General features: G+C 36.5%; 1 protein-coding gene across 8 annotated transcripts in view; it reads left to right on the top strand.

The window, feature by feature from the left end:
- HERC1 (HECT and RLD domain containing E3 ubiquitin protein ligase family member 1) overlaps positions 1 to 21961 on the top strand; it is a 107073-nt gene that overhangs the window by 37291 nt on the left and 47821 nt on the right. For 7 of the 8 annotated variants that reach the window (XM_075713743.1, XM_075713744.1, XM_075713741.1 and 4 more), the window contains exons 18-30: positions 1135 to 1356; positions 2253 to 2426; positions 4183 to 4297; positions 4391 to 4511; positions 6214 to 6385; positions 8430 to 8736; positions 10076 to 10196; positions 10474 to 10525; positions 18378 to 18649; positions 18975 to 19190; positions 19276 to 19396; positions 20371 to 20608; positions 21640 to 21833. In XM_075713743.1, the coding sequence (XP_075569858.1) occupies positions 1135 to 1356; positions 2253 to 2426; positions 4183 to 4297; positions 4391 to 4511; positions 6214 to 6385; positions 8430 to 8736; positions 10076 to 10196; positions 10474 to 10525; positions 18378 to 18649; positions 18975 to 19190; positions 19276 to 19396; positions 20371 to 20608; positions 21640 to 21833 (2325 nt within the window). The remainder of the gene's footprint in view (positions 1 to 1134; positions 1357 to 2252; positions 2427 to 4182; positions 4298 to 4390; positions 4512 to 6213; positions 6386 to 8429; positions 8737 to 10075; positions 10197 to 10473; positions 10526 to 18377; positions 18650 to 18974; positions 19191 to 19275; positions 19397 to 20370; positions 20609 to 21639; positions 21834 to 21961) is intronic. The other variant, XM_075713745.1, reaches the window with a different exon arrangement.

The following is a 21961-nucleotide window of genomic DNA, read 5'->3' as shown; positions in this document are numbered from 1 at the left end:
ACCTTATTATAGTGGAAATTTAAGTTTCCCTTTAAAGATGGCTTTTTTTTTTTAAGCTAAGTGTCTTGCTACATCTCCTTTTCAGATTCTTAAATGTATTAACATCCCTTGCTGTGAAATATTTTGAGCTGCAGGCAAACTTCTTTATTCTGTCAACCCAGAATGTATATTGACTTGAGTGGGAATCCAAGAGCAATATGGGAAATACATATCGAACTGAAAATACTAAGTTTGTAATACATGAAAATGCCATTCTTTACTTATAAAAGAAACACTGATTTTTAGAATCACAGAATATGTCAAGTTGGAAGGAACCCATAAGTACCATTGAGTCCAACCCCCTGCTCCTCGCAGGACTGCCTAGAACTAAACCATATGACTAAGAGCATCGTCCAGACACTGCTTGAACTCTGACAGGCTTGGGCCTGTGACCACTTTCTGGGGGAGCCTGTTCCAGTGACCGACCACCCTCTCAGTGAAGAATCTTTTCCTAATGACCAATCTGAACTTTCCCTGACACAGCTAATTTGGTTGTGATCTGTTTACTTTCATGTCCAAATTTTACTTTTGCTTTCCATTTCATGGTGTAATAGAATTTTAACTTAAAATCATTAATTACTTGCTGAATTCCTGAACATGTGCCACCAGATATTTCTGGTGCCAATGAAATAGAAATATAAAAACAGAGGTAACGTGACCGAAATTTATGATAGGAGGTGCTATGCTTATTTGCTATTCATTGAATTTTTCATTAATATTTTTGGCAAAGTTTTCTGCTTTTATTAAGTGCTGGTTCCAGTTCTATCATTTTTCTATGCATGTTTATCAGAATGCAAAGAAATATGTATTGGACAAAATAGTTGCTTGGGCAGAGTTTAAAAGAGCCTTGCCTTCATTGAGTATGAACAATTGTGCTGGGAATGGTGGTCTCTGCTGCTGCTGAAGTTACAATGTTAAGCAATCTATTTGTCCTAACTGCTGTTTCTTCACTTTACAGGTTGTTGACTGAGGGGCAAATCTGCTGTTAACTGGGAAATATTAACAAGATCTGCCATTAATTTTACTCATTTTGGAATTGTTTTTAACATCTGGGCAACAGTGACTAATTTGACAATTCATTGCTAATACTTTCAGGTGGACCTGAATTAATTGATCCTGCTGGAGTGCCTTTACCACAGCCTGCCCAGTCTTGGGTATGGCTTGTTGATCTGGAGAGAACTGTAGCTTTGCTTATTGGCCGGTGTCTTGGTGGCATGCTTCAAGGACCTCCAGTGTCCCCCGAGGAACAAGATACAGCCTATTGGTTGAAAACTCCACTTTTCAGTGATGGAGTGGAAATGGATATTCCTCATTTAGGTAAGCCGTTAAATGCAAGTCTGATTGTCATTGTAAATATTTGTGTTCAGTTTTGAAATTTCTGATGACGATTGAGTACGTCTGTGTACTTAGGGATTGTCTTTCAGCATTCTTGTCTATGTAGTAACACAAAAAGTTGGAACATGGATATTTAATTATATGCTGTAGTTTACAAAGGGTCTTGTAAATGCATACAGAAAAAAAAATCTGCAATTTTTCAGTGAAAGTAGTAACACAGACTTCACTGAGTTAATTTTAAAAGTTTTACTCTTAGGTGCTCAGCATTTAACAGACACACCAGGAGCTCTATTGTTCATATCTGTTATTGAAAAAGATTATCTTAAATTGTATTCTACTTACAAAGTGGAATTTTTATTAATTAGAAATAATACTATTAACAACAAACTTCAATTCTTCTGATCTACCAGAAGTGTTAACAGGACTCAGCATTGGTATTTCTGGTCATCCCTTCCCATCTGAATAATGCACTCACTTCTCCTTCTCTGTGGCCTGTTCCTCTTAGTTCACATCTGCTTCCTCTGATTCTGAGTAGACTCCTTTCAGACTTGTTTACAAGACATAGTATTTTGAAATGGGTCCATGTCTGAATACACAATAATTGCAAGCATATGGCTCTATAGAATTAATGGTACAGATTTACACTATTGAAGCAGAGTTGGATAATGCTTCTAAATCTTCATACGTCTTACATAAATTGTAACTCTAAGTCACTTTATTCCTTACCTAACGTGAGTTTGTAGTCAGACAATGAGATGACTTGATTTTTTTTTTTAAACAAACTAGAGAGTGAAAGCTGTTTCATATGCTTTTAGATAGATGCATGTAATCCTCCAAATTTGTGGAGTTTAACTTCTTAAGTATTTCCCTTCTGTTAGACAAATGCATGAGCTCCTTATTAGAAGTGGCCCTATCTGGAAATGAGGAACAGAAGCCATTTGATTATAAGCTGAGACCTGAGATTTCTGTCTATGTTGATTTGGCCTTGGGTTGTACAAAAGAGCCAGCAAGGAGCCTCTGGATCAGTATGCAAGACTATGCTGTTAGTAAAGGTAAGATGTTGAAAGTGTGTAAGGGAGAAGAGTGCGTGTGTGTGTGTGTGTGTGTGTGTGTGTTAAAAGCATATTGCATGCTTCACCTACATGCCTAGCAGAATCTGGTATTTTCTTTGGCAACAATGTTTAATTCTGTAACATGATAAACTTAATTTATTGTCATGTTCCAAGATCTTTCTTTTGCTTTCTCTGTCACTTATTTTTGACATTGATTCCAGTGTTTGGCAAACATGTAATTCAATGTTCTTTTTCCCTCCAAACTGGAAAAAAGAGACTCATTTGCTTACTCAATTATTGGTGTTTCTGTTTTCCTAGAAGAGCAAGGTGAAACTTGGAATTAAAAAGAAAAATTGATGGGGAGGAGATGGGGGAAGGCAAAGTAACTTGCAAAATATGTTAGGAATGGGACAATGGGGCAACTCATCTTTTGTTTTTCAAGCCTCTGGGAGGCTGGCGTTACAGTATTAATGGTACTTCATGCTAACTGCCTAAAATCTGTGTTCCTGCTCGAGCTTCCAAGGTCTCCTTTTAATGAGATCCACTAAGTATTGTGGTTGTACTGTAACTCTCTACTGGATCCAGAGATAATTTTCTGTACCTCTGGCCAAGCTAGACCAGATCAAGAAGACAGCAAATGGTATTGTGTGCCTGTTGAGAGCAACACAGAGGATTCTGTTGTAGAGTTCACAGAAGTAGGAATTCCAGTAAAAAATGCTGGTTGTTTACAAAATCTGAGATGAATCAGCTGATATGTATTATTTTGGTTATGGAATTGGATGTTCTAGAAGTTGATGTGGTTCTGCTCTGTTCACAATGCAAGCTGACTGAAAGTTATATGGTGACAGTTAGCATAGCATCAAATGCAAAGTACTGGAACTTGCTGAGGAAAAGGTATGTTAGACTAAACTTTATGTGGCAAGGTAAGTTTTTGTGATTTCTACAGCAGTTTGCAAGGATTCATAGATAATATTTAATTGAAAAAAATATTATTAAGATATTTGTAACAAATTGGGACAGTAATATTTTCTTTTTTCCCTGATGAAAAATTAAGGTGCTTTATGGAGGTTTGCTTGGCAGTTCAGTTATTTGGTAGTAGAACAATATTATTTTCATAATGGTTCTTTTTAAAGTGGGGAAAAATTATTCTGAAATTAAAAAGTCAGTTTCTGAAAATACTGGATGAACCTTAATTTTGAGACCTGAAAATGTCTCTTATTAATATTAGCCATGAAGCTTGTGCTTAAGCTTGTGCTTGTGATAATAGTTGGATTTCCTACTGGAGATAAGGCTTTTTCATCATAAGTGGGTCTGCAAAATAATTATTGAATGTGGTTTCAACCACGTGTAAAAGAGCAGAAAGTCTCAAATACGGTGTGTTTCTAAACAAATTCCATGTAAATTGGTGGCTTGGTAAAGAGAAGAGCTCCAGTTCAGTATCCTTGCTTGAAAGAGACGTTGCACCCTAAGTTCAGCTCTTTGAATCTCTGTTGGCAGTTTGTGTGCACGCCCTTGGCTGACTGTTAGACTAGTACCTTGAGCAGACCAAAACGCACTTGTCTAAAGCAGTTTGTTTATGAGTTATTGATGCTAAGCTTACTACTTAAGCATTAAAACTACTTCTAAATTGAAAGATTTAAATGGGTGAAGGTTTGTTGGTGGTGGGTTTTGTTTTTTTTTTCCTTAAGATGTCATTGAAAATATATTTGCTTGTTGGAAACATTAGCCAGTTTTGATGAATCCTTTCTATTTTCAGATTGGGATACTGCAACTTTAAGTAATGAATCACTCCTAGATACTGTGTCCAGATTTGTTCTTGCAGCTCTTCTGAAGCATACAAGTTTACTCAGTCAAGCTTGTGGTGAGAGCAGGTAAGTAACTTAAAACTGCTTTTAAAAGTTCAGCTTCAATTTTTAAAAGAAAGCTTGTATGATTTTTTCCCATTTTGGGTCTCTTTTTTGTAGGTACCAGCCTGGCAAGGCCTTGGCAGAAGTATACCGTTGCGTATATAAAGTTCGGAGTCGCTTGCTTGCCTGCAAGAACATGGAACTTATTCAGACTAGATCATCCTCAAGAGATAGATGGGTAAGACTGTAAATGTCTTTTCGGTTCTTCAGGCTTTACTGTGTATCAAGAAAATATTACATAATGTTAGTTTCATATATGTTGCTGGTATTTTTTGTTCTACCTTGTTGAAAAACTTTCAGGAGTTTTCAAATTAAAATGGGCAATGTATAATTAGGAGTCCATTAATCTGTAGTGCATGTGGTATTAAATCAATTGAAGCAAATGACTGATTGACAGTATTTGACTCAAGCACAACCTGAAGCCTAGTTTTACCTGTAAACATAGCGCTAGTATGCTGTACCACAGAAGCCTAGATGTATATTGCTTAGCTAGGTTGATCAGGCCACAGCTTAGTCTGGCTGCCATTCCTGAACCCAACCGAGTTACCTGGGCCTCTGATCTCTGTCCCTCTCCGTACCTCTCTCATCCCCTTCCCTGCCTTACTCACCCCTTTTTCCTTCCTCCCTGGCGAGATTCTCTTCTTAGTCCTAACATTACCTTAAGGCTACCTGTCCTCATCAGCCCTGCATGAATGTTAGGCATGATAGGGCTGGGCCTGAAACTAGCATGATGGCACCTTCTGAATCATTTTATTAAGACAGGTCAGAATAGATGATGGAAGTGTTCGCTGAATTACTCAGTGTTGGGGACTATTACGCATTACAAGGTAGTCCTTGTAATGAATAAAGTAGGATTAGGGTTTCTCTGATAGGATTTTTAGTTGCTATTTACAGTCTACAAGTGGGATATTTTTAATCAAGGAAATTCTCATGTGACATCAGGATTATGAGGCTTTTTAGCTATATTGTAAAGCACTAGTGATGTTTTTTAAGATTGTGTACGTCTGTTTCCTCCTTTTAATTAATATTAAGGGGATATGTGTCTTTGCCCCTTCTGTTCTCATGGTCTAACGTATCTGCAAGAGATTCAGCACGTCTGAAAGCATTGGGTTTAGTGTGTGTACACAGGGCAGCATGCATATGTTAAGCTTGGTGGTTCTCTGGCATACCAGACATGCACAGGGTGGTCATTTTCTAAACGCGTAATAAATCTGTAGCTTCATGTTCATGTTATAGCTGTTGTGTACGCTTACAGTCAGGTACTGTGTACTGCATGTGTGCAGTAAGTGCCATTACTTCTGAAAATCCTCAAGCTTATTGTGCAGATGCAATACAGCAAATCTGAACCTATGCAGTAGATTTGTGCACCTTCTTGTGCACCTCATTTGCTAATCTTTAATCTTGGGGTGTGCCTCTAACTTCATTGAAATAAAAGGGAGGAAAAGAACTGCAAATTCAGAACTGTTAACAAAAATGGTAACATATTGGGTATCGCTTTAAGTAACAAAATCTTGTCCATCTAAGTAAGTTTTATCATACTCATGTCCTTTTTAAAGGGAGAAAATTTTGAGACAATAGCATGTGGTTGCTAAAGCTTTGATGCTGAAGTGTCACATTTGACAACAGCGTCTAAGCATTGCAAGGAGATATTTTTCAGCAAATAATCTGAGTAACAGTTATTAAAGGAAAATTAAATTTTCCAGCTTACATATTTAAAGCCTTGAATGTAAACAGCTGTCTTTGTTGTTTATTTCACACAATATCAAAAGTATCTTTTTGATAGGAAAAAAACTTACAAAATACCTATGTCCTTTTATGCTCATCTTTCATTTTGCTGAGAATTAATTTCACTGTATATATATATTTTTTTTTTAATCAAGATGTTAGATAACCAGGAATCTGCTGATGTTGATACTCAAGAACATTCTTTTACTCGTACAATTGATGAAGAAGCAGAAATGGAGGAGCAGGCAGAACGCGACAGAGAAGAAGGACACCCAGAACAAGAAGATGAAGAGGAGGAAAGAGAACATGAAGTTATGACAGCTGGTAGTAAGTACTAATTATGTGTATCAACAATGTAATGTGCTTTGGAAGGACAATATATTTTTCTCTCTGACGTAGAATGGAGAAATTTAAAAGATTATGAAAGATTTGTCTGCATAAACATTGTGAGAAGTTTATTTTTATAAAATGGTGTAGGGCTTTTATTGGGTCAGAAAAGTCTTTTGATACAAGGGAATGTGAATACTGGGCAAGGGAACTGCCTTTATGGGCAATTCTCAGGGTGTCTGACATATACCAACACTTCTTACATGCACTGTCTATAAGACTAATAGGTTTCATATTGTTTTCTCTAAACTTCTATTCAATAGATCTCTGAGTTTTCATCAGTATTTATATACAGAACTTTTGCTGTGTTTGTATGTGTTATTCTTTTATGTAATAAGCTTTGAAGGGTAGTGATATTCTGAAGTTTGGAAACAAAACTGGTGTTGTTAACAGTGAGCTGAGTTGGAGTTCACTTGTATATTTGACTATCTCTTCTTGAATCTGTTAAAAACTTGGAGGTTTTAGACAAAGTTTGGTATTTGTGACACTACTTGTAATACTTGCTCATGGGTTTTCTGAAAAACTTGTTTAAAACTTCAGAAGGTAGCTTGAAAAAGGTGAACTTCGCAGACTGTTATACTCAGTTGGGCTTGTAATCAGGCTCAGTGGGGTAGTTAATCCTTAATTTTTCCGGTTTTAATGAAGCAACACACAGTCACGCTCTAGTTGTTTTTTCTATCGTTACCCTAGTGTTCTCAAAGACAGAAATCATGTTAGCCTTTGAAAATTACTGTAGAATCTATGTAGTTTGTAAAATAAAATTGGCTGATGTGAAATATTTTCCATAGATACGTAATGTTTTTTCTTTTCCAAATATTGTTCCTCCAGATACTGTTAGAATATTTATCATTTTCCATCCTCTGCTGTCATCATCACCTATTTTGCTGACAGTGTTTATATTCCCCATTGGGACTCCCATATTCCTGTTTAGGATCTTATAGACCAAAATGTATGTTACATGTTTAGTTTCTATATGATGTGTCATTACATCCACAATGCAGTAGGCTTTCCTGAAAGTGTACTACGGAGTTGAAGTGCACGTTCATGAGATGATTTATGGTTCTAGAAGGTGTACACGTGTTACCTGTTCAGTAGATGCAATATGCTCTTGCTGCTTGATATGGAGTTATCCTGGGCAAATGCTCAATGTTCTCAAATTCTGCCTGGACAAGAGTTCTGGGTGCAATAAAGGAAATGTATCCACAAATATCTAGATGGACAGTAGTGTTAACATGCACAAATAAGTGGGAAGATGATGACTCTCTTACTGGCAATCCTAAGGGAAGCTGATCCTGACATGCAGAGTTCAGTTCGTGTCCTTGATGCCTTGCTGCTTCTAACTACTAATATCAATGAAGGAGGTGTTCGGGTTTACCTTTACCTTTCCAAAGGGGAACTGGATCTTTAAAATTAAAATGATTAAGTCAAGAGAGCTTTAGGTCTTTGGACAGAGATTATGTGGTCTGTCTCACAGCTTCTTTAGAGGAATCTGGCACCTAAGACAAAAGCAGAATTAAGCAAAGTGAAGGCTAAGAATTTTGATAGGATCTTCATTGTACTGACTTTGGCTAATAAAAGCCTAAAACCGCTTCAGTACTGCATTACAGAAGTGCTGGTGTCTAGCATACAGATTTACAGAAGCATTACTTTATATATGTCTGCTAAAAGGCAAACATGAAATAATTTCTTTCTCTTTGCTATCCAAACAGGAGTTAGGTTGCAGTAAGACACTGAAAGTGTTTAGTGTTCTGTCAAATTGCATTGTCTTCTTAATTTTAAACTTAACATTGTGTAAATGCTTCATTTAACCTGTTTGCATGACTTGTTTTATAGCTTTGTATTATTAATGTATTCTTTTACTGCTGGAGAAGTATTCATTGTTCTTTGTAGTGGGGCAGTTTTTGGTCCAAGATGTAGATGAATGTTTCATTCTATGTAGCTTTGTCTAGAAGTTAAGACCTTCTTTTTGTGTTGCATGTTACAGAAATATTTCAATGTTTCCTATCAGCCCGTGAAGTAGCTCGCAGTCGGGATCGAGATAGGATGAACACTGGGACAGGGACTAGACTTGATGATCCACCTCCTCAGTCTCAGCAGGAACGAAGAATCAGCACTGATCTGACAGAAGGTCAAGATGTATATACTGCTGCATGCAACTCTGTGATCCACAGGTGTGCCTTGTTGATCTTAGGAGTAAGCCCTGTTATCGAGGAGCTCCAGAAACGAAGGGAGGATGGACAGTTACAGCAACCTCCCTCTACTACTCCTGAGGGGATCGGACTCATGACAAGGTGGGGTTTGCTGACTGCTTAGAATAGTTAATTCTTCTCTGCTTCCTTTATAATTGATTAAATAACCTCAGTTTTCCTCTGAGGATTCTTAGAATTTTTTTTAAAGGAAGATTTTTGCCTAGAGCAATGTTACATTTTTGTTGAGAATAGTGATTTTTCTGAATTTTCTTTGTCCACGTTAACTAAACCTTAATAAGAGTTTTATTCCGTGTGGACCATATTTACTTTTCAAAGTTGGGCTTAGTGATAAATAGTAATGAAGCCCAGATCATCAGGTGTACCAATAATCTGAGGTAATTAAAAAAATTCTTTATTTTTCTTAAGATTTGTTTATGTGTTTGGATTTTGTATTACCATGTTTGGATTTTCTTGAACTTGTCCTGTATAGTAGTGTCCAAAAAAATTTGTAGGATATGTTTAAAAGCAAAAGTTTCAAAGCCTATTATGAAGAAAGTGTCATTCATGATTGATTTTTATAAATATTCCTAACATATTGGCATGTGTAGGACACAGTTAGGTATAGGAGAATAACAAAATAAAGCCAGACAGCTCATTCAATTGGAGAAGTGTATAATTTAAATAGTATAAGTACTACATAATGTATTTTAATTTTGATAACCTGTGTTACCTTCTTGGTAACACAGTTTTATTCTAAACTTGATCCATTTAAACTTTTATTCTAGAGATCTTTGTGTGTGTGATTAGAATATAACACAGGAATTGTGTAGCTGGTGCTACTAAGTGAACTCCTGAGTCTACTTAAGCTTCTAGCGTACAGAAACTCTGCTCCGATATTTTAAATGAAGATATTGATGGGGAGTTCAGAAGGAAATATATATATTCAGTACCCTTCTACTCTTTTTGCCTCTTTTTGGAAATCTAGTCCCTAAAGCATGGGTTGCTGCCTCTATCGTTGTCAAAGTGGCTTTCATCTCCAGCATATCAACTTTAGGATGCATTTTATGGGTGGGTTTTTAATAAGTTCAGTGCTTTTTCACCCACTTACTTTGTCTCTGTTTTCTTGTCCTCTCAGCTCAGAAGTGTTTCTGTATACTGTGTGTAATACTTACCAAGGCACTTGAATGATCAGTCATTTGAGGTTGCCATTTGTTCAGTTGACCGATAAGGGTGTTAAGAAGTAACAAAGTTTACTAATACCCTTTATAAGCATAATAATTGAAGCCATCAGACCACTTTTTTCCTGTTTGGTGTGGTCTTGTGATGTTCTGTGATAGTCTGCTCCCAAATGAAACTGTGGTACCTGCTAAATTTGACTATCAAATCTTTTGCCTAATACCAGTATTTTCTTTCTGTGCGTGTGTGTGTGTACCTGAAGCAGGAGTGAAAGTCTTACTGCAGAAAGTCGCTCAATCCATGCAAACTCAAACTACAGACTGATTAAGTCAAGAAGTGAATCTGATTTATCTCAGCCAGAATCAGATGAGGAAGGTTATTCACTGGTAAGTAAACTATCATTATGTATTTAGAGATTTTCAAAATATTTAGGTGGGAAGTACAAGTTAAACATTTGTTTAGTACTTGTGTTTCAGTATAGAGATCTCTTCTAATAACCACCATTGTTAAGAGAAAGTAATGGTGGTAAAAAAACAATTGAAATTATTACAGCTGTTAATTTGCTCACTTTTATGGGTGAGGGCTGCATTTTAAATACTCAAATATTATGCACCACATATGTTCACCTAAAGAAATGAGTCTTTTATTAATCTTTTAATACAGAGTGGAAGACGAAATGTTGATTTGGATTTGGCATCATCACACAGAAAGAGGGGTAAGTTTTATTGTTTACCTAGTCAATATTGACCTGATAAATATGTTAGTATGTCTTAAGTAAAAAAGTGTTTGCAATTAAGTACAGTACATAATGGTAATCAGGATGTTAAAACTGAGTATTTAAAAGTAGCATTTAAAATAGTTATTACATACTGTTCGTTGTGCTAAGTTCTGTTGCTTTGTGGCTTTGGTTATAGTATTTCTTAGGTTATAACTATTTCTTCTAGTTTCTAGAATTGTGATGATCTTTTGAAGCAAGGGAAGATTTCTGTGAGGTCAAGTGAATTAGGAGCTTTCATTCTGTTTTCACTTGCGTGACTTCAGGAAGAAAAAATTGGCAGAGAAGTTCAGTATCAAGTGGAACACACTGTTCTTGTGCTAACAATACCATAAAACATACTTGAACATGGAGAACTCGTATCCAGAAAATACCGCTTCAATTTCTGCATACTCTCAACACCAGCACACCTACAGAACCAAGCAACCACTTCTTCAGTTGCTCCAATACAAATCAGATTTTTAGCTTTTGTACTGCTTTTTGTTGCTGCTTCATTCTGGGGAATCTCAGTGAGCTTCTTTACAGAAGGTAGTGGAGGGAGCAAAGGATGTTTGTTTACACAGAGACCAAAAAGTCCACCACTGTGGATGATGCAGAGTCTCTGCTAGAATAATGACTTATGTCTGTTGTATCTGTAAAAATCTTGGGAAAAGGTTAACAGGAATTAACTTGGGTTATGATATGCTTTAATTACAGAAGCCTTAATACTGTTAGGTGATGTAAGAGTTCTAGTTTAACAGCCTTCATCATTAAGTGGAGTACTGAGAGTTTCCTAGCTTTTTAAAGTCTTCTGGAAATTCCAGAAAAGCAAACTGTCAGTGGCAACACTCATGACACTTCAATTTGCAAATAATGTGGAAAGGAATTCCTTGTACATGGATAATCAATTGAACCAGATGAGCTGAGTAAAGAAATTTACTAGAGCTGTTTATACTGTGACGGCAGGATGTATGTTGGCATTCTTCTGTTAGAAGATCTGATAGCCTCTGTCAGCACTCTGATCTGCAGTGTATTCTTTGAAGCCACCGTTTTTAGCTTTGCCATTAATCTGACACAGGACTCTGCACTTGCTTTCCTCTATATCCTAAAAGTAATCCAGGAAATCATCTTGGGTTAGATCAGTATATCTTATGGATTATGGTTCCTGATCTGTTGGTTAGACTGATGAGGTTGTTTTGGTCACAGGCTCTGGAAAATAGGGAATAATGCAAGAATAGACTTTATCAACCAACCAGTCTGTAGAAGCACTTTATTACAGAAGAAGATTCTGCACCACATGTGTAACACTGAGGAGAAACAGGGATAAATCCAGTTGATCTACCCAGAACCTAAAGAAGCTCAAATAGCTCATTTTCGAACTGAACAGTGTGACAGCATGTATGGATACCTGTTTTCTGATAGTGGAGGACTTATTTTGCTGTCCCATGGTACTTACAGATTTTTTTTTTTTTGTCTGTTTTTGGCAACTGGAAGTTAGCGTACAGTATTGAAAAGTTTTCTACTTGTGCCAGATGATATTTATGATAGTTTTGGTTGATACCCAATGCCAGACTCATCCAGTGAATGCAGGGTGCATTTAGAGGGAAAACATTCCTGATACTTACATCAAGGTCAGAAGAAGATCTACAAAGATCTGTGTGATCAAGTGAATGAGCTGTTCAGCTCAGTGCTATTCATGGTCTTTCATTGCTTATGAAATGTCTGGTTTTGTGAATCCTAGTTATCCTCTAGAACTGAAGTATGCCCCAGTGTTTGGTGAAGATGTAAGTTGCAGCCATTTTGGATTGTCCACCCATTGTAACGTAGCCAGCACACTGAAGTGCTAGAGATACTGCAGTGCCTATCAAGGATGTTTTGACTGGTAAAACCCCTTCAGTTTCATCTTTATTCTTGTGATGTGCTGTGACTAATAAAGGGGACACTATGTTCACTGTTACCTCAGCTTGAAGAATAAGAGAAATCTATATTCTTATAGCATATCCACATTATGCTGTGCTCCATCCCAGGTTGCTGGCAAAAGAGTTTAAGGAGTTCCATCAGAATGAGCTATCTGCATTTGACTTTGCTACATTTGTTAAGAATTGAAGCATTAAAAAAGCCTGGTTTCCTGTTTATGGCAAGTAAACTGCTGTAGAAGAGATGATCTACGGAAGACTACTGCATTGTTCCTCGAGATGTTCTTCAGCTGGATTTTTAAGTGCCACCAAAGTCAGATTCCCCTGAAGCAACCATTAGACATTGTAGTGAGAAACAAGCAGCATAATTTTATTTGTTAGGGTTTTTTTGAGATGTTCCTCCCATATTCATGTTTGTACCTTGTGCTCCTAGGATGTCTACATATGATCTGCTTTTGAGTGGAAGATGTGGAAGGTTTTATGACCCTCTAAATGAGAAGGAGAGGAAGGAAACATGTATGCTGTATAGATGCTAGAGAAGATCTCTATTTTGAGTGCAGAGGATAGTCATGCATTACAACAGAAGCATAAATGGGAAACACTTCTTGAATTGCAGTTAACATAAAGTAAAGCCTCCTGTTTTTTCCTGTCTCTATTTCTACAAAACAGCAGTAACCATTGTTGCTTAACAACTTAACGCTGAACTTTTCAAATTTTTGTTGGATTGAATGCAGGGCTGGCAGTTAGGTGGAAGAGGACAAGTGGAGTCTTACAAGAAGAACCATAGGAACCACTTCTCATTTCTTTCAGTTGAAGTTTATTATTCAAAAAACTCAATCATGTTTCCTTTTACATGTGGTTTTTAGAATACTATCTTACTGCAGTTTGCAGTAGTCCCTTGAAACTATTTGTTCTTTTAAGTGTGTCTCTGTAAACTGTGTGAAGGAAGTTGGCAAGCTGAGCTAATTGGAAAGCAAGGTTTTTTCCTGAAGATATTTCCTTCTATCACCATTGTTTTTTTCCTGTAGGCTGTGCTATTTTGGAGACTTAAAAGGGAATTTTCACTAAAAAAATTTCCTTAATATATGGGCATGAGGTTCCTCCCAACTCTTCTTAACAAGTTTACTAGAATTTAACCACACTACTTGTTACAGAACTGTGGCCACACATGATGTTTCCAGCTGAGGCTTTGTAGGGTTAATTTAATCTCAACTATACGTGGAGCATTTGATCCTTGCAAAGCTGTCAAAATAATTGATACCCTATACACACTACATGAGTAGTTTTTCTGTAACAGGCAAGAGAGTAATTCCCTCTGGAGTGGATTGGCTTATTTTAGAACTTCTGTTTATTGAATGCAGCAAGTTGTTGTTCAAAATTCAGATCACATTTCTTTGATAATTGAATCTGAGTTTTGGTTATAGTCTTATTCTTATGGTACAAAAGCTGTTCCTATTCATAAATTGCAATATAGAAAACCAGCAGTAGAAAAACTGCTAATACTGTAAGTTGATCCTGTGGTCTTGCAGATGAGTATGGAAGGAAAGTATTCTCTTTTTACTCAGTTAACATTCTAGCCACTCAGTCCAATCTTTAATTGCCATCTTACTTCATTTATTGTCTCTGTTCAGAAACATGACTGCAGGATTCTATTCCTACTTCAGCCTTAGCATCCTTTCAGTATCTTGTTCCTTGCTATTATTTAGCTATTTCTGAATTAGTAAACTTTTCCTTCCATTCCTGCAGAAAAAGTCTTTTTCAATACTTTTGCCATAAAGGGTGATGAGCACATTATTATTTTCCCCTCATATCTAAGCCCTTTGGGATTTTTTTGTTGTTGTTGTTTAGATTAATCTTTCAATTTTGTAGATCCAGATAGTGTGCCTCAAAATATTGTATCTATCCTGTGCAGTACCTGTGGGATACTGTACACTGCATTAGATGCTCAACAGTAAAGAATGCGTATTTATCAGTGCAATTGTAAACATAGTTACAGACAGATAAATGCAAGTCTTCCAGTCTTGGGTTTTCCTACTTCTCATAAATCTTAATTCAGTGAATTTCAGTGTGCTTGTGTGTTCCGTAGTACTTTACTAAGACAGTTGGGCAACTCTGAAAAAAGCAGCAACTTAAGTGAAATGCAAATTAAATTGAAATAATTTTATGTACCTGTAATAGTATGAGTTCTGCATTTTGAAATTGAGAGATCATGTTTGAATAAGGGATATAAACATGTCTTGTTCTATGCATATAACTGTGTTAAAGGGGAGATACTTTTTTTTTTTCTTCCCCCCTGAAAAGAAGGTGGAGAATTGGGAAAGTCTGTTACCTAGGCTATACTAATTCCAAACAAGAGTAAATATTTTTTTCCCAAACTTTGCTGCTTGGTATATTGTTGTATTGATTGAGATGAGACTGGTCATTTAAATCTAAGTCAGAATAATATAAGGAAGAGATTTTATGAATATGTTACCTTCTGTTTCAAATGTCTGCTTTTGTCTTCTGATTCTTGTGTGGTGTAGTGTATTTACTCCTTTTTGGCCAGTTGAGCCCCAGAAAAAAGAAGAGCTTCAAGCAAGTAACTGATGGCATGTTTATTTTTTTGTCTCTGTAGCTTCCCTACATATTTTATGTTTTATGAAGTGTGTATTGCAGCTGTGCCATATTCATTTAGAAAACTCATTATTACAAGCTGGCTTGTAAGGACAAGTAAACTTTGGTTTTGGTTTTGGTTTGGTTTTTGGTTTGGTTTTTTTTCCCCTGTAAGCTTAAAGTTTATCCTTATGTGCAACTCTATTCATGTGATTGTAGAGGCTTATGGAAGTGCTAAGCTGCAATCAATTCTGTGTAATTGATATTACACAGAATCAAGCTAAGCTTTAATATACAATCATACTTTTGATTCTTCTATTGATATTTAACATCTTCAAGGAAAAAAATTACTTTGTTTTAGATATGTGTGCCCTAATTCTTAAATGTTTTTAATTCTGACGTATATTACTTAGACTTCTGACATCTTTGTTTTTAAGCTCTATACTTTCAGTTACAATGTCTCTTGCTTTACATTTAATCTGTATCATAATTGTTGGACTTCTCCTAATTTAAAACAAATTTAAATTGCTCTTACTTTTAAACATTCTTGCATTTAATACTAAAATTATTAGCTAAGACCTCATCTTTTTCAAATATGAAGAAGTTTAGGTTTTTATTAATATACGGTGGGGTTTTTTTTCTTATAAGATTTGTTGACTATCAAAACGAAATTTTCTTCTGATGTTCTGTTAATCTTTGAAAAGTCTCCTAAAGCTTAGGATTTAAGACATTGGAATTGCTTTTTGTTTCCTTACAAATCCTTTGATTCTGTGCTGTGTTCCTAGTGGCATAGCATAGAGTAGGACAGGTAGAGGATAGGAAGCTAATGTCACCTTGGGATGCTTTAAGCTCTCCTGCTGTTGAAAGACTGTAGGGTTTAAGAAGGCTTTTGAAGTAGTTGTTGCTATGTAGGCAACATTTTGTGGACTTAGTAACGGTTTAGCTATGCTTCCTGTAGGAAATCTGAGGCTTCATTTATCCTCTCCCTTGGGCTCTGTTCACTATGCATATGCTAGGAAACTCCTTCCTACATGAAACTGAATATTTTAGCATCCTTTTATTCTACTCTGTCCTATTTATCTTCTGTTTCTCACCTGCCACTTCAGCATATAATTTAGTTTTTAATAGAGAGCTTAAAAAACCAAAGATTATAAGAATTAATATTAAAATTAGGGTAAGGTGGTATCTGCCTTTGCTTTTGTTTTAAATAATGTCACCAGATATAAATTGTAAAACTGAGTACCAAAATTTCTTTAAATTCTTTCATAGTAAACATGACAAAATAGATTGTTCTCTGTAAACGGGGTAACATTGCTGTATTACGTAAATCAGCAGAAATTAGGAAATTAGATTACACTTTGAAAAGTAGTGTTTAGACTTAATCTTTGCATTATCCGACAAAACTTTGTGTGCATATGTTTTTGTCAAACAGCTAATAAGACCTAAGTACTGTGATGGTTCTTTCTGAAGCCATTGCACTCTGTTTAGCAGCAAGTGTAAGGAATACCGTACAAATGCACATAAACACTTATTCACAGAAAAGGAAATGGAATGTAAACAGGTTTTCGTAATTCGTAGACCTGACCATTACATTTTTTGGCAACTAAGTGGAGATTAACTACTTAATTTACAAAGGAAAAGCACATTTTCTCAGTATTTTGAATTTGTAAGTTGTGTGAAGGTGCAAATTGTGACCTGCAGGTGCAGATTGGTTGACAGAATAATAGCATTTTGCCTTTACCTCAGGAAAAGAATGGTGTAGAATGGTTGCTAGGAGAGTAGTCCTAAGTTCAAAAACTGATGTGTCTTTCCTTGTTCCTGTGAGTACCTGCTTACAGAGCTATGGCAGGTAGCCAGTGTTCAGAGGAGGTCCTGAAACTAGTATGTAGCTGTTACCATTGGAACTCAGCCTCACTGATAAAAGAAAGCTTTTAACAGATTAATTTCTATGAATTTGTGTGACTTTTTCCTGAAAATGGCTATGTTTAATAGTGTTTGAGGCCGACACCCTGCAGACAGATTTTAAAAACTGAAGTGTTAACAAGGCTAAGTGCCAGGTCCTGCAGTTGGGTCACAACAACCCCGTGCAACGCTACAGGCTTGTGGGGAAGAGTGGCTGGGAAGCTGCCTGGTGGAAAAGGACCTGGGGGTGTTGGTGGACAGCCGGCTGAACTTGAGCCAGCAGTGTGCCCAGGTGGCCAAGACGGCCAACAGTATCCTGGCTTGTAGCAGGAATAGTGTGGCCAGCAGGAGCAGGGAGGTGATTGTCCCCCTGTACTCGGCACTGGTGAGGCTGCACCTGGAATACTGTGTCCAGTTTTTGGGCCCCTCAATACAAGACAGACATTGAGGTGATGAAGAGGCTACCAACATTTACGAAAACAATAAAGTACCAACTTCTGTGTTGATACGTATATTTAACTGATGCATATCAGTTAACTGCTGATGAAGGTATGACTTCAAGTGACATTGCACTCATTTGTGCCGGGGATAGAATTCTAGCAAAACTCTTCTGGAAATGAGATCAACTATATGGTGATAAATAAGTTCCAGTGCTGCAGATTGATGACTGATGCTTATTTGAAGAAGTGCATTTATTACTGATACTAAAATTTCAGGTAGTGTAATGACATGCCGATGTAATAAGAAATACTTGAAAATAGGGTTGTGAAATTGCCAAATGATGAAAATACAGATCTAATATATGCTGTAGATAGTACTTAATATACATGTATCTATTTATCTTGAATCACAACAAAGTAAATGCTCTCTGTTAGTCTAAAATAAAAATTTTCTGTTCCCTTCTGCAATCATGAATTCTGTAAACGTTTCATCCACAATAATGTTGTGCTTTTTCAAAATTATAAAATATATAGTGGCTTGATTAAAACCAAAATACATTATTATTTTATGGCTAGGCCAGGCCTTAAAATGAATATCCAAAGTGCACAATTTCTGTTGTAGCAGATCTTTTCTTTACTATTTTGTCATTTAGCTGCAAAGCATTTTTATTCAGTGTTCTAGCTTAAAGCTGAGCAGTTTGAGTGGCTTCTATCTTTTTGTTTTCTCACTTGGCAGCGTGTTGCAATACTGCTTAACATAATTAAAAGAAATACAGCCTTTCCTTTAGGGAAATTGCTGTAAATTTAAATCAAGTGTTTTGCTCTAAGTTGCTTAATGCATGGAATAATTAACATGAATATCCATTTTCTACCTGTATGAATAGCAGCAGTTCAGTCTTTACCTGCTGTCAAAATGTGTTACCTGGTGAATTGGAATTTATGAGACTTTATATATATCTTTAGGAGCAATACACAGTCAAGTGGAATCTTTAAGTGACTCATGGGCTCGACTAAAACACAGCAGAGATTGGTTATATACTTCCTCCTACTCATTTGTTGAGTCCGATTTTGATCTCTCAAGATCCCTTGGAGTTCATACTTTGATTGAAAATGTTGTCAGCTTTGTAAGTGGAGATGTGGGAAACTCGCCAGGATTTAAGGAACCAGAGGAAAGTATGTCCACCAGTCCACAAGCATCAATAATTGCAATGGAGCAGCAGCAGTTGAGGGCTGAGGTAAGTTTTAGTTTAACACCTTTTCTTATTCTTCATACATTATGCTCATTTTATGGATTTTTTTTTTTTTTTTTTAAAAAACATTGTCCGAATTCTGTCCATTAAGGACATTTTTCCTCTCTTTTCTGTTAGAATGGCTTAACTGGAACTGGGATCTTTATGTAAATAAACTCTAAAATGGAACTTAAAGGATTCCCTTTTTTTTAAAAAAAAAGTGTTGATGAGAAAACAGCTACCTCATTCATTCTTGCTTATGTTTGAAGATGATTTCTAAGGATACTTGCTACTTACTTAATACTGTCTTTTGCCTGCCTTTACTTTTTAGCTTCGTCTGGAAGCACTTCATCAGATTTTAGTGCTTCTATCAGGGATGGAGGAAAAAGGTAGTGTGCCATTAATGGGAAGTCGTCAAGTACCAGGATTTCAGTCATCTTCATTGCTCACTTCTGTTAGACTACAATTTCTTGCTGGCTGCTTTGGTTTGGGCACTGTAGGACATGCAGGTGCCAAAGGAGAGAGTGTAAGATTGCATCACTACCAGGTATGTACTTCAGTAGTTTCTGCTGTTTCAATAACTGGATGATAAAAATGTATCAGTCCTTATGTTATTTATTTGTTTGACCTAGGATGGTATCAGAGCAGCTAAGAGAAGCATTCAAATTGAAATCCAAGTGGCTGTGCACAAAATCTACCAGCAATTATCTGCTACGTTAGAAAGAGCTCTGCAAGCTAATAAGCATCACATAGGTAAGTGAAAACCAGATTTGAAAAATATGTCCTCTAATATACGGTACAACAGCTTATATGTTTAACAAAGCAGACTTTGATATTAGTGACCAGAATTCACTGAAGTATCTGTCTGACTTCTTTTCCTAAGAGAGAGAAGCTTTTTAACCTTCTTCTGTCTTAATTTTCTTCAAGTGTTAGCTTTTTTTTTTTTTTTTTAAAGACTTGTAAGTATTGTCAACCTATAAATGTTCCACGTACCACAGTCTTCCATAGTCACCTTTGGCGCTTCAAAGTGTGTTTTAGTTTTTTCAGAGATAATCAGTTTTCTGAAGAGACGAAAAGTCTCCAATCTTTTTTTCTTTCATTCAAGTGAACTTTCTTTAAACCCAAAACCAAAAAACAGGGCATCTTGCCTGCTTTGGAAGCCCTTTCTCCTGGCCACCTATACCCAGATATTGCTGTGTGTTTCTGTCCTGAAGGGAGAGCTGGAAGTCTGCACCTCTTTGTGCCTTTGTACATGCACTGACTGAGAGCTTCAGTACAGAAGAAAGTTACATAATTTAGTTTGTTGGTAGAGCCTAATGGGCATTCTTACCTGAATTGTTTTGTTGTTTCACTTAAAATGGAATTGAAAGATGTTTCTTGAGAATCAACTTGAAGCACAAGTAGAAAATTAAGTATTTCACCCAGTTATCCTTACCCTAGAGAGAAGATTTGGGTTTGAGATTTAGCCTCAGAACATCTACATCACAAACTAGATCTACACAATATTCTTCCTTGGACAACCTTGACATAGAGGTTGCATTGAGTTAAAGGGGGCTATGATGGTACATCAGAAAGACTACCTCAGAGTGTCTGACAAAGGCGGCTAACTCTTTACTTGATAATTTAATTCATTACATTTTATTTTAAAAATAAACTGCTGTTCTTCTGTCTTAGTATTCTTATTCTAAACAGCTTATTAATTAAAACCAACTTTATTTTAATCTTAGAAGCACAACAGCGTCTTCTGTTGGTAACAGTCTTTGCTCTAAGCGTACACTATCAGCCTGTTGATGTCTCCTTGGCCATTTCCACTGGTCTGCTAAATGTGCTATCTCAGTTGTGTGGCACAGACACCATGTTAGGACAACCACTGCAGCTGCTGCCCAAAACTGGTATTTCTCAGCTCAGCACAGCTTTGAAAGTAGCCAGTACAAGACTACTTCAGATCCTAGCTATCACTACAGGGTGAGTATGGTATGCTCCCTTGCTTTCAGAAACCATAATCATTAAGCTTTTCAGCACCCTTTAAAAAAACCTTTTCTTTTGTGTGAGCTTTCTTTAGGACAATAAATGCTGTTCAGAAGCATATAAATGAAGCGGGGGGGGGGGGGGAGTAGTCACATTATTCATAAGATGTACATAAGACTGATAAATCTTTTTAAATTCTGAGGAGTTTGGACCAGAATAGTTAGAACTTTATGGTCTGTAAACATTGCATTCTAGTATTCCCCATTTTTCTAGTTTGGCTTTGTATCTAGATCTGTTCAGTTGATATGATGAGGCTTTCTGTTGTTGTGTAAAAGCCATTTGTGTAAAGGCAATACCAATAACGTGGTAGGAGTTCTTCAGAGCAGTACATTGTGCTTTTTTTTCAGAATATAAAGTAATTTTCTGAGGAATACTGGACTCTGCTAGTCTAGGGAACAGCATTCAAAATCCCGTCAACACTTAAATATTTAGTTTAACTCAGTAAAGAAAAACGCAGTGGAGAAAGTATTTTCTATTTAGAGCAACAGTATTATTTAATTTTCAGTACATGCATCTTCATTTCAGTGTTCATACAACACATTGCATTTACCTGCCAAATCCGTCATGTAAAAAAAAAAAACAATACCTTCCCCCCTGCCCCACCTCCTCCCCCGCCAAAAAAAATCCAAAAACCAACCCACAAAACAACACTCCGATCTTTGGAAGTTGCAGTGGAATTATGTTTAATTGACTAAGTTGTTCTGCTAGGAATTACTGGAAATGTGTCCTTTGATTCCACAGATTGGACAGTTCTAAAATGTCTTAAAAATAGGGTTCAGATAAGAATAATCTGCCAACCATATGGTGGAAGATGAGGAAAAGTAACCTGCTGCAATAGGATGAATCAGAAGTATTGCTGTGTTAGGCCCAGTTGTTACTTGCACTGAGTTTATGTTTGTGTCTTTATGTTACTGTTCCTTGGATCAGCTCTCAAGTACTCTTACATTTACTTTTTTTTGTGTGTATAGAACCTATGCTGACAAACTGAGCCCAAAGGTGGTCCAGTCTTTGCTGGATTTATTATGCAGTCAGCTGAAGAACTTGTTATCACAAGCTGGTGTGATGCTTATGGCTTCCTTTGGAGAAGGGGAAGGTGAGGAAGATGAAGTAGAATCAAAAAAGGCAGATTCAAATGGGGATAATGAGAAGAGAGACTTCAGAGGTAATTATCTTGCATCATTTCTGTTACAATTTTGAAATACCAGAAAACATTATAAAAGAAACCACTGAATGCTGAGGCCTTCACCCACTCTGTATTGATTATTGTTGGATCATTCTTAACTCTGCAAA

This window comes from Pelecanus crispus, chromosome 7 (genome assembly GCF_030463565.1).
Source record: "Pelecanus crispus isolate bPelCri1 chromosome 7, bPelCri1.pri, whole genome shotgun sequence".
Classification (NCBI taxonomy): Eukaryota; Metazoa; Chordata; class Aves; order Pelecaniformes; family Pelecanidae; genus Pelecanus; species Pelecanus crispus.
The sequence above is the reverse complement of the archived record's forward strand: the minus strand, read 5'-3'. Positions and strand labels throughout refer to the sequence as shown.